Genomic DNA, 11,437 nt, shown 5'->3' with positions numbered 1-11,437 from the left:
AAAATAATACTACCTACTTAAAACAGAAAAAATGCACAAGCTAATATAAATATATGAATAATATTGCTACTGATTTTTTAATGTAATACTATCAGCAGGGTCTCACTAATTAGCGACAACAAGCGTCAAGAAACGACAACAAGCGTCAACAAGCGACAAGAAGCGACAACAAGAATTATTTTAGCGACAACAAGCGACAAGAAGACTATTTAGCGACAAGAAAACATTTTTTTTAAATTAGATATAAAGAAATTTGTATTTAATGTTTTTTTTTTAAATATACGAGCAGATATGTCTAATTAAAATGTTTTATTATATAGATAGACAAAGAAATGAAACATTTGTGAGGAAGAAAGAGATTTTGAAGTTTATATTAGTATATTGGTAGATGAAGAAATTTAACATTTGTGAAGAAGAAAGAGATTGAGCTTCTTTTTTTTATTTTTAAATATGAAGAATATGTATAAGATAATGTATGTATCTGTTTTCATCAAAGTCAAAGTATGAATAAACGAATGGAGATATATATGGAGCATAATGGAATATAATATTTTGATTCATTTGCTTAATACTATGCTCTAAGTGTACTCTTGTTATGTCAATTCGATGCTTTATTTATAGAACTCTCAGCCACGCTTTGCCATCTTTATCATTTAAGCGTGTTTCCAGACCCCACGACGAGGACGTGGTTCTACCTTGGGGTCTATATATTTTTTTTTTTTTTTTTTTTAAAACTATTTTTAGTCATTATATAGTAATATGTACATTCCTATCTAACATAATATTTATACATTTTGTACATGGTGGTCCCATTTTGATAAGCAAACATGTGGAACATCAAATGAGATTAACGAGTCGCGTGTCCCCTGTTTTATTGCTACAATAACATCCAATTAACACCTTCAACTTTGAACACGCGTCAGACTATACAATTACACGTGCCAGAATATACAATCATTGTAAATAATGAACACCTGTTGAAAACTCAAGATTGTCATTAATTTCCTTTCATCTTCAATCAATATGCATAAACATGAAAGATATCGTTTAATGAGGCAATAAACAAATAAAAAGATGAAAACATTCACATTTCAAATTTCTTTTCCTCCTGTTTGATTTCAGTTCTTTGTATTTCACAATTTGTGTCAATGTTTTCAGGACAATGATGCACAAATAATTCATTCTGCGAGCTTAATATATATTGCACGAAAAGAGTTAAAAAACAAATTATAAGAAATAATATGTTCTAAAACACAAGGAAAAGTAATCTCATAATACAATAATTAAACGTAATACTGGCTGTTATTCATAATAGATGATAAAATATTATGTAAATAATGTTTCATTTTTTTCTATCAATTTTAACTTTCTTGTCGCTAAAATTATTTTCTTTTGCATATTCTTTTAATATTTATTGCAATAATTAATTTTAATTAAAAAAAATGTTTTCTTGTCGCTAAATAGTTTCTTGTCGCTTGTTGTCGCTAAAATAATTCTTGTTGTCGCTTCTTGTCGCTTGTTGACGCTTGTTGTCGCTAAAATTCTTGTTGTCGCTAATTAGTGAGACCGCTATCAGCATGATCAGTTACAGTTGTACTGTTACTAATAGCGTTACGTTACTGTTACAAAATGTAGGCTTGAAGTAAAATCAGGAGATCATATATATATGAGCTACGGTTGCATGAATCATGGTTCTTTCGCGCCCATTCACGTTCACCCCGTTTCACGTTTGCATAGAAAGTGATGCTAGTACTCACCCCAAAATGACAACCATAACAATATCTAGGGATGGTGTTTATAAACTTATTAAAAACATAAACCCTAATAAAGCCACTGGTCCTGATACCATCGCAGGCAAAGTACTGAAACAAAACATTGAGATATGTACAGACATCCTCACATTAATATTCACCAGATCATTAGAAACAGGAAAAGTACCATCTGACTGGAACCATGCTAACGTCACACCTGTATTCAAAAAAGGGGACAAACACAACCCAGGTAATTACAGACCTATATCATTAACATGCATAGCTTGCAAATTACTTGAACACATCTTTGCAAGCAGCATGATGCAACATCTTGAAAACAATAACACACTGTATGAGTTACAACATGGATTTAGGGCAAAGCGATCATGTGAGTCTCAAGTAATCTCACTGATGCATGAATTATTCGAAAACAATGACAAAAACATACAAACAGATCTCATAATCATGGACTTTGCCAAAGCTTTTGACAAGGTACCACACAAAAGATTACTATATAAAATGAAATACTTTGGCATATCAGATCAAATCATAAACTGGGTCGAATCCTTCCTTTCAAATAGAACTCAAACAGTACTTTTAGAAAACATGTCATCTTCAAAAATACCAGTCACTTCAGGCGTGCCACAGGGTACAGTGCTAGGACCCATACTCTTCCTTATTTACATAAATGACCTTCCGGAATACATCAAACACAGCAAAATCAGACTCTTCGCAGACGACAGCATAATTTACAGACAAATTAAATCTCAAAACGACTGCCTCATGCTTCAGGAAGATCTAGAAGCCGCCATACAATGGGAGCAAGACTGGCTCATGTCTTTCCACCCAGACAAATGCAACATAATGAACATAACAACAAAGAGAACTCCCATCCACTTCTATTACAACATGTATGGGCACATATTAGAATCAGTAAAACATGCTAAGTACTTAGGTATCACAATTTCTTCAGATTTAAAATGGAACACCCACATTCAACAAACAGCTGCCAAAGCAAACAAATCTTTATGTTTTATAAGAAGAAATCTCAAAGTCCAGTCACAAAAAATTAAAGAAAGAGCATACCAAACCATCATAAGACCTAAATTAGAATACTGCTGTACTGTATGGGACCCCTATACAAGTGAAAACATACGATCACTAGAAAAAGTACAGAGAAGAGCGGCAAGGTATGCATGTAACAGACATCACAACACCAGCAGTGTGTCTGATATGCTAGACACTATGAAATGGCAAACATTACAAGAACGCCGGCTAAGAACAAGGCTAATAATGTTTCACAAAATTACAAACGAAAATATTGCCATTCCTTCACAAAATTTATTACAGAAGAGTCAGTCCGTCACAAGATCCACCAACAAAGATGCTTACAGACAAATCCAATGTAACAAGGACAGCTACAAATTTTCTTTCTTTTGTCAAACAATTAAAGACTGGAACAAATTGTCCTCAGTCATAACAAAAAACACCACCACAGAAACCTTCAAGGATGCACTCACGCACGATGTGCTCCTTGATACATATCCACACCTGAAGTAATCAGGCAATCATGTTTTTATCTTAAATTGAAAAATAAAAAATAAAAAATGTAATATCTAAAAAAATCTAAATAAAAACGAAAAATCTAAAAACAAAGAAAAAATTGTAAAAATTGATAATAAAAATATAACAAATATATACAAAAATATGGAATACATATATGTTAAACTATATTTATAAATACATAAATTTGAAAAATTATACCAGGCATGCGCCAGAAAGTAAACATCAGTATGTTGATGGTTTTCTGAAACTAAAGAAGAAGAAGAAGAAGAAAGTATGTTTGCACCCTACACGTTCGCGCCCAAATTTTAATTCTACTATCATATACTAATATGAAGCTGAACATGTTTAACCCCGCCACATTATTTATGTTTGTAACTGTCCCAAGTCAGGAGCCTGTAATTCAGTGGTTGTCGTTTGTTTATGGTTCATCATAACAAATGGACAAATATGGCCGTATTTTCACCTCAAAAACTACTCTATGTACAGACTTACCTGTGCTGTTTGGAAAGTTTTAATGCCTAGCATCCACTAGATATATAAAAGTTAAATGCATTTTGTGTTTAAGAAAGATAAAATCTTTCTTGGTATTTGATGGGCATTTTTTTTCCTTTCTGCAGAAGGTGCAAAAATAAACAAACACCTGAATTACTTTGATACTGTCCACTCACTGACTCAGATAAACTCTTTAACTTATCTATAGTTCTGAAGATACCTGGTGTCCATGTCAATTAAGGACAATGAAAACAATACAAACCGGTTTTTTTACCTGAGGGAGCATCTCATAGTTGTCAAATGGTTGTACCACAACTTAGGTAGTCAATTTTCACACCTTTTGCATGAAGGAAAAAAAATGCCCATCAAAATCCAAAAGAGATTTTATCTTTCTGAAACACAAAATGCATTTAACTGTATTATATCTAGTGGATGCTAGGCATTAAAACTTTTCCAACTTAACAGGTAAGTCTGTACTCAGAGTAATTTTTGGCATGTAAATACATCCATATTTGTCCGTTTGTTATGATGAACCTTATGTGTTTAAAACATATTTGTTTTTTTCGTTCATTTTTTTATACTAATAAGGCCGTTAGTTTTCTCCTTTGAATTGTTTAACATTGTCTTATGGGGGCCTTTTATAGCTGACTATGTGGTATTGGCTTTGCTCATTGTTGAAGGCCGCACAGTGACCTATAGTTGTTAATTTCTGTGTCATTTTGGTCTCTTATGGATAGTTGTCTCATTGGCAATCATACCACATCTTCTTTTTTATAATTAGCTATGAAAGGGGACGAAGTCAATATAATTTTTTTTTTTTTTTAATTCAAACATGTTAATTTTTTACAGGTGTAACCATGATGACAAGGACATGTATGAGGCGATTTTTTTTTATATTAAATTATGTAATTTTATTGGCAACGTACAATTGCAGAGGTTGATTTAAAAAAAAAAGAATACATTTCCAATATGAATAAAAGGCAATATTGGTAGTCGGTATCATAACTATCTTGACTTTATTATTAGTAACTAATGCACATTCAAATTAACCTTATTGTTTTATTGGAAGGTTTTACATGCAATGAATGTTTATAAATTAAAAAAAAATGTAAGCCAATACAATAAACATGATAAAGGGGAGGCAACTCACAATTTATCATCAAATTTACAACTCATAGTCCAAAACAATTCTCCATGAGACTGTTATTTTCTATTAAACTGTGACCAGTGTTCAAAAACAGCATGTCTAGTTTGGCAAGTAATTTTCACCTATAGAGTTGTTTTATTATTGAAAACATCAGACTAGCATTCATTTCAGCTTAAGTTTATACTTTGTATTTGTAGGACTATGAATTCCCATAATCCGTAATTTTTCCATGGTATGGGAAAATCGAGAGGAAAAATGGGAAGAAAGAAAGGATGGTTTAAGAAGGGACATCTGCCTGGTGTTCATGATGTTAAGAAAGAAGAAGACACTGAAACTGAAGATTCAGCAAAGAAACTGAAGACTGATTTAGATGAAGAAAGTGGTATATACAGTTTTATTCTGCAACCTTTTTTGTACTTATACATGTTATAGTCATGATAGTCTCTGTTTAATTTCTGATTTAGATTTTTTGTGTCTTATTGTCAGTTTGAATTATACAAATACCGTACTATCACACCGTCTTTATGTTCTTTTACACATGATATTCAAATTTCCGGTGTAAACATAAAAACAAAATTATCTATTGTTTTTTTGTGTGATTTTGACTTATTTTAACAATGTGAAGTTTTCTAGAATTATTAACAAACAGTTTCAACTTCTGTTTGATGATTGAAATACTAGAAAATACACCATATTTCCACACATAATTTGAAATTACTTGAGTTTCATTTGAAACTTTTTACCCGAAATTTTAAGGCTGAGAAGTGGGGTGCGGACAACGTACCAGTGCGAACTGAACAAGTCTGATTACGGTAACAAAAAAAAATCATGGTAATCAGTTTAGTATCATGATTATCAAATAATTCTTCAAGGGTATGTCAATGGCTTCATTTACACCCTAATAAATGTATGCATAAAAAAATTAAAATGGGCTTTTTTGCAGATGTCTCAGATGATACTGTATATAAATTTGACTTCGATTTGGATGATCTGATTGGATCAACCATAACAGACCTAACAGACCTAGATAAAGATGAAGACACAATAAAATATCGACAGACATTAAATAACTTCTCAACTCAGCTTAAAACAGTCGAATGTAAGTATATAAAGTATCAACAGACATTAAATAACTTCTCAACTCAGCTTAAAACAGTCGAATGTAAGTATATAAAGTATCAACAGACATTAAATAACTTCTCAACTCAGCTTAAAACAGTCGAATGTAAGTATATAAAATATCGACAGACATTAAATAACATCTCAACTCAGCTTAAAACAGTCGAATGTAAGTATATAAAGTATCAACAGACATTAAATAACTTCTCAACTCAGCTTAAAACAGTCGAATGTAAGTATATAAAGTATCAACAGACATTAGATAACTTCTCAACTCAGCTTAAAACAGTCGAATGTAAGTATATAAAGTATGAACAGACATTAGATAACTTCTCAACTCAGCTTAAAACAGTCGAATGTAAGTATATAAAGTATCAACAGACATTAAATAACTTCTCAACTCAGCTTAAAACAGTCGAATGTAAGTATTTTGTTTTTCAGTGTAAGAACTATTATGTTTAACCTTTCTAATTATGTAACTCTTCTCTTAATATATGGTAGATTCAGAATTTAATGCATGCATTTTTATATTTGGATCAGTGATTATTGGTAAAAAAAAGCTAGATCTTATTAATGTTAATACAAACGCAAAAATTTGGGAAGAAAAATCAGAACTTATTAATGGAAGTTTTTATTATTGAGAACCTGATACTATTGCATTTTCAAATAACTAAAAACATCACAATAATTTCTGAATTAACAGTTACCTTTCATGTATATTATTATCTTAAGCTTTAAATACTTTTGAATTTGATTGCTTCATATCAAGGTTACAGAAATTACTTTAAATGCAGTAAAATTATAATCAGTTAATGATTTAATGGTTTAAATCTGTTCACATTTTGTCATGTTATGGCCTTTGATAGCTTTCTATTGGGTGCATGTTCTGCTCTTTGTTGAAGGCTTTGTGGTAATCTATATAGCTGGTATAATCTAAATTTGGTCCTTGATGGAGATGTGTCTAATAATTATTGGCAGTCATGTCCATTTTTTTTTTTTCTTGCCTTGCCTCAAAAAGTGAGACATACTCAGTGTGGATTTATTTATTTTCGTGGGTATAAAATTTCGTGGATTGAGGAAAACTTACATTTTCATGGATACATGATTTCGTGGTTTGCCAACCTCGGAAAACAAAAACTATCATAAATTTGTAATTCTTTGAACATTTAAATTCCTGGTTCACCTGTACCCACAAAACCCACGAAAATTGTAGGTATCCAACGAATAATAATGAATCATTAGTAGTTATATATATGCTGTATTACATGAGAAAGTATTGCTATTTAATTTCAACACTTGCATTTATTTTACTATCTAAAATATTCTCTCTTTGTTACATCTCTCTGTGTCATCAGTTTATTTATATGATTCACCTTAATTCATCATATTTGGTCGTTGTCCTTCTAGTTGATTGTTAGTGTCTGATGGTATAAGGATGTACTTAGGTGAGGTATTGGAATTTGTGTAAAATGTTCAGACTCCTTGGTATTTTTCCATACAATACAATGTAAAATATTTTGCCCCATGACACCCATTTATTTTTTCATATAAGGCTTAATAGCTCATGAAAGGTCATTTACCAAAATTTTAGAAGATTCTTGATTTTCTTTCTTCTGTTTTGAGACACAAATAATACCAATGCAAATGTAAGGTAAAAATCCGAGTCAGCCTTTTCCCGCCATATTTTAAATCTCAAATATCTCGAAAAGGAGGTCCATGACCTATCATAATTTTTAGCTTATTTTTATCCTTAATTGATGCTCTACCAGCTTATAGTATCAATTTTAATTTCTTAATTTCTTAATTTTCACCTAACGGTTAACCTCACCTGAGTACATCCATTAGCTTGCAGGAGTTACTGCTTTGACACTAGCCATTTGAAATTTTATTATAAAACATCATTTTTGAAAAGTTTTCAATATTTTGGTGTCAGAGATGACTTTATTCTTTATAAAGTTCTCTAAGCTTTATGGCAGTTGAAACAAAAAACCTACAGATACAAAATTATCATATTTTTATTTTTATTTTAGCCAAACAAAAGCAAGTGACCAAAATTTTAGATGAATGTGATGAAAAGATTCAACAATATAGAGAAGAATTGGAAGATCTTGATAAAGAAGAAGAGTAAGTCTATGTGCCTCCAACTTTTTACCTTGGAGAGGTTTGGTGACCTTGAATCCAGAAGGACCTGTCACCTTCAAAATTTATATCAAGATGTTTTATTTACTTAAAAATTACCTGGTAACCTAAGGCAATTTGTAAACATGACATATTAACTCACTTTGGTACCATTTTGCAGCCCAGTCTATCAAAGAAGAGTTATTTTGGGTTATAAAATGGAAGGCAAGACTCATTGCATATCCACTTCCTGTTTACAGAATACTCATAGTGGCCATGCTTTAAATGTTTGTGGCATTTTTCAAAAGAGTTTCTGAAATTTTGAATCAAATTAGATTGAAAGTTTTATTAATACGGTAAAAGAGGAGGGGTCAGTTCTAAAAGAGTGAAAAGTAAACTTGAAAATCTAAACAAAAACAATATTAAATGTATTGAACACAGTACAATAAAATTGTGAATGGAAATGGGGAATGTGTCAAAGAGACAACAACTTAACCATAGAACAAACAACAGCAGAAGGTCACCAACATGTCTTCAATGCAGCGAGAAATTCCCGCACCCGGGGGCGTCCTTCAGCTGGCCCCCGAACAAATATATATACTAGTTCAGTAATAATGAACGCCATACTAAACTCCAAATTGTACACAAGAAACTAAAATTAAAATTAATACAAGACTAACAAAGGCTAGAGGCTCCTGAATTCGGACAGGCAGAAAAATGCAGCGGGTTAAACATGCTTAAATGTATATTTTCAATATGGTTGGATGAAAAATATGGTAATGATCTAATTTCTTTAGAATTTCTAAAAATTCTCTCCAGCACTTAGGCTTCCTCCATCAGTAAAATCTGACAGTTTCATTATAACAATTAATGGTCAAAGTGGCCTTAAACAGCAACAATTAATCATTCTGATGCAACAACGTTTGTAACGTTCATTTTGATTGGATAATGTCACTTTTTTACTTGGCATCAATTGACAAATGGTGCTATGGGATGTACGCGCAATTGCAGACGGCATATGACAGATTTTAATTTCATGTTTTAACGTTGTTTTCTGTCAGTTTCATTAGAATGGAGATAACAATATTGTATTTTAAGCTCCGACGGCATCAATTGGGGATTTGATGGTCGCAAATACCCATTTACTGTCTCTGCTAACGCGTCGCCAGTAAACTTAATTTGCGACCATCAAATCCCCAATTGATGCTGTCGGACCTTAAAATCCAATACCATGAAAATAAAAATAATTAAATAGTATTTTGTAAAAAATTGTGTTTTTAGTCATGAAAACTTATTTTATTAAAGAAATCGTTATATACATAGCTATAAGGGTAAAGACATAAATATGAAATATACAAAATTTTCAATAATTGGGATAAGAAAACAAGAGCAGTGCTCTTATATAAATCCATCTCCCTAAATTAGAGAATAAAATTACAAGCTATGAATACATGCTGAATAGCAAAGTTACTTATCTAATCAATCTAATTTTGTATATATATATTACATTTTATAGACAGAAAGAAGCTGCTGCAGAATTGGCTGCCAAGGATGCTGCCGAGGCCAACCTCAAGAATGAGGAAACTGACAGTGACGACGATGTGCAGTTTGTATCACAAAGTTTTGATCCAGATGTTGCAGCTAAGAATAAAACAATTGTAGAACAAAGTACAAACTTGATCCAGACACTGAATAACACTTCACCCAGTAAAGGGCCTAGGTATGAGTTTATAGACACTGAATAACACCTCACCTAGTAAAGGGCCTAGGTATGAGTTTATAGACACTGAATAACACCTCACCTAGTAAAGGGCCTAGGTATGAGTTTATAGACACTGAATAACACCTCACCTAGTAAAGGGCCTAGGTATGAGTTTATAGACACTGAATAACACCTCACCTAGTAAAGGGCCTAGGTATGAGTTTATAGACACTGAATAACACCTCACCTAGTAAAGGGCCTAGGTATGAGTTTATAGACACTGAATAACACCTCACCTAGTAAAGGGCCTAGGTATGAGTTTATAGCGTGATGATGGTATAAAATTAAAATAAGATTTATGATTGCCAATGAGACAAATATCCATTGAAAAAGACCAAAACAGGATGTATGCTGAATTGAATAGATTCGCTGAATATGTGGTATAGGTTTTGCTTATTGTTGAAGACCGTAAAATGACCTTGCTAATTTCTGTGCCATTTGGTTTCTTGTTTAGAATTGTCTGATTTGCTATCGTACCATATCTTCTTATTTTTATATTGTTATATTGTTTATACTTAAAGAATTCTGTTATAGAGTTGCAGTTTAACTGAGAAAGATTTACTTGTTATAAGTCTAAGAAATATCCTGTCAATTAAATTACTGAGTGTCTATAAAGTAGCAGCTGATCAACAATTGTTTTACCTAAATTAACAAGTTTTTAAAGTTGTTTAACAAAACTTTTGTTAAATTATCTTCAGCTATTACCTTAAAATTGCTCAAACTTTTAAATATGTAATTTCTATAAATTATTACATTTTTTGCATGGTTTGAACAAAATTACCTGAATATTCTTATCTGATCTGCCGATACGTTCTTATATCTAATATTCGATAACACGATAAACTGAACACTAATCATAAAGGGAAGGGTTTGGTGTTTCGAAATAATTTTACAATAGACGATAAATTGGTTTAGCCAATATCCAATAAGGTGGAGTGTACTGTATTTCAAATTCACCATACACACAGAAAACAAAGATGAGTTAACACACTTAAATGGTTTGTGCTGTAACAGTTCTATTTCTATGTACTTTTTTTATATAACAGAACCATTATCCTCAAAGTACCAGCTAGTCAAGCAGGTGCTTTCAGTGCAAATGCTAGTCCAGAAGTGGGAAAATCTAAACTAGAAAATCTACGGGCAGCTTTAGCAGCTACCATCAACAAACAAGTACACCAAGTTTTAACTCCTGTAACAAGCACGGCTTCGCCACAACAAACAGTACAAATGGCACCACCAGGGGCCACTGTACAAATAATTAAGGTAAGTTTGCTATAACACGTTGATTCGTTCAGTAGAAAATACTTGAAAAGGATAACAAATATTAAAAAAAATATTGAACAGTATTACAGAGTACATTTCTGCTTACAGCCGATTTCATTGAGTGTGTAGCTAAAGGTAATATTTTTGGTTAGCTTGCTTGCTAGCTAAACCGTGAAGTCATTATTAGGTTAGGTAAACTACCCTCCTTTAAGAAAAGAC

The 11,437-nt window shown here is 31.9% G+C and overlaps 1 protein-coding gene across 2 annotated transcripts in view; it reads left to right on the top strand.

The window, feature by feature from the left end:
* The window catches only part of LOC139481879 (histone-lysine N-methyltransferase SETDB1-like), a 54,586-nt gene that overhangs the window by 151 nt on the left and 42,998 nt on the right, over positions 1-11,437 (top strand). For both annotated transcript variants that reach the window (XM_071265396.1, XM_071265397.1), the window contains exons 2-6: positions 5,154-5,338; positions 5,900-6,055; positions 8,106-8,199; positions 9,710-9,913; positions 11,002-11,218. In XM_071265396.1, the coding sequence (XP_071121497.1) occupies positions 5,191-5,338; positions 5,900-6,055; positions 8,106-8,199; positions 9,710-9,913; positions 11,002-11,218 (819 nt within the window). In that variant the 5' untranslated portion in view covers positions 5,154-5,190. The remainder of the gene's footprint in view (positions 1-5,153; positions 5,339-5,899; positions 6,056-8,105; positions 8,200-9,709; positions 9,914-11,001; positions 11,219-11,437) is intronic.

Source organism: Mytilus edulis, chromosome 7 (genome assembly GCF_963676685.1).
Source record: "Mytilus edulis chromosome 7, xbMytEdul2.2, whole genome shotgun sequence".
In the NCBI taxonomy this organism is placed as follows: domain Eukaryota; kingdom Metazoa; phylum Mollusca; class Bivalvia; order Mytilida; family Mytilidae; genus Mytilus; species Mytilus edulis.
The sequence above is the reverse complement of the archived record's forward strand: the minus strand, read 5'-3'. Positions and strand labels throughout refer to the sequence as shown.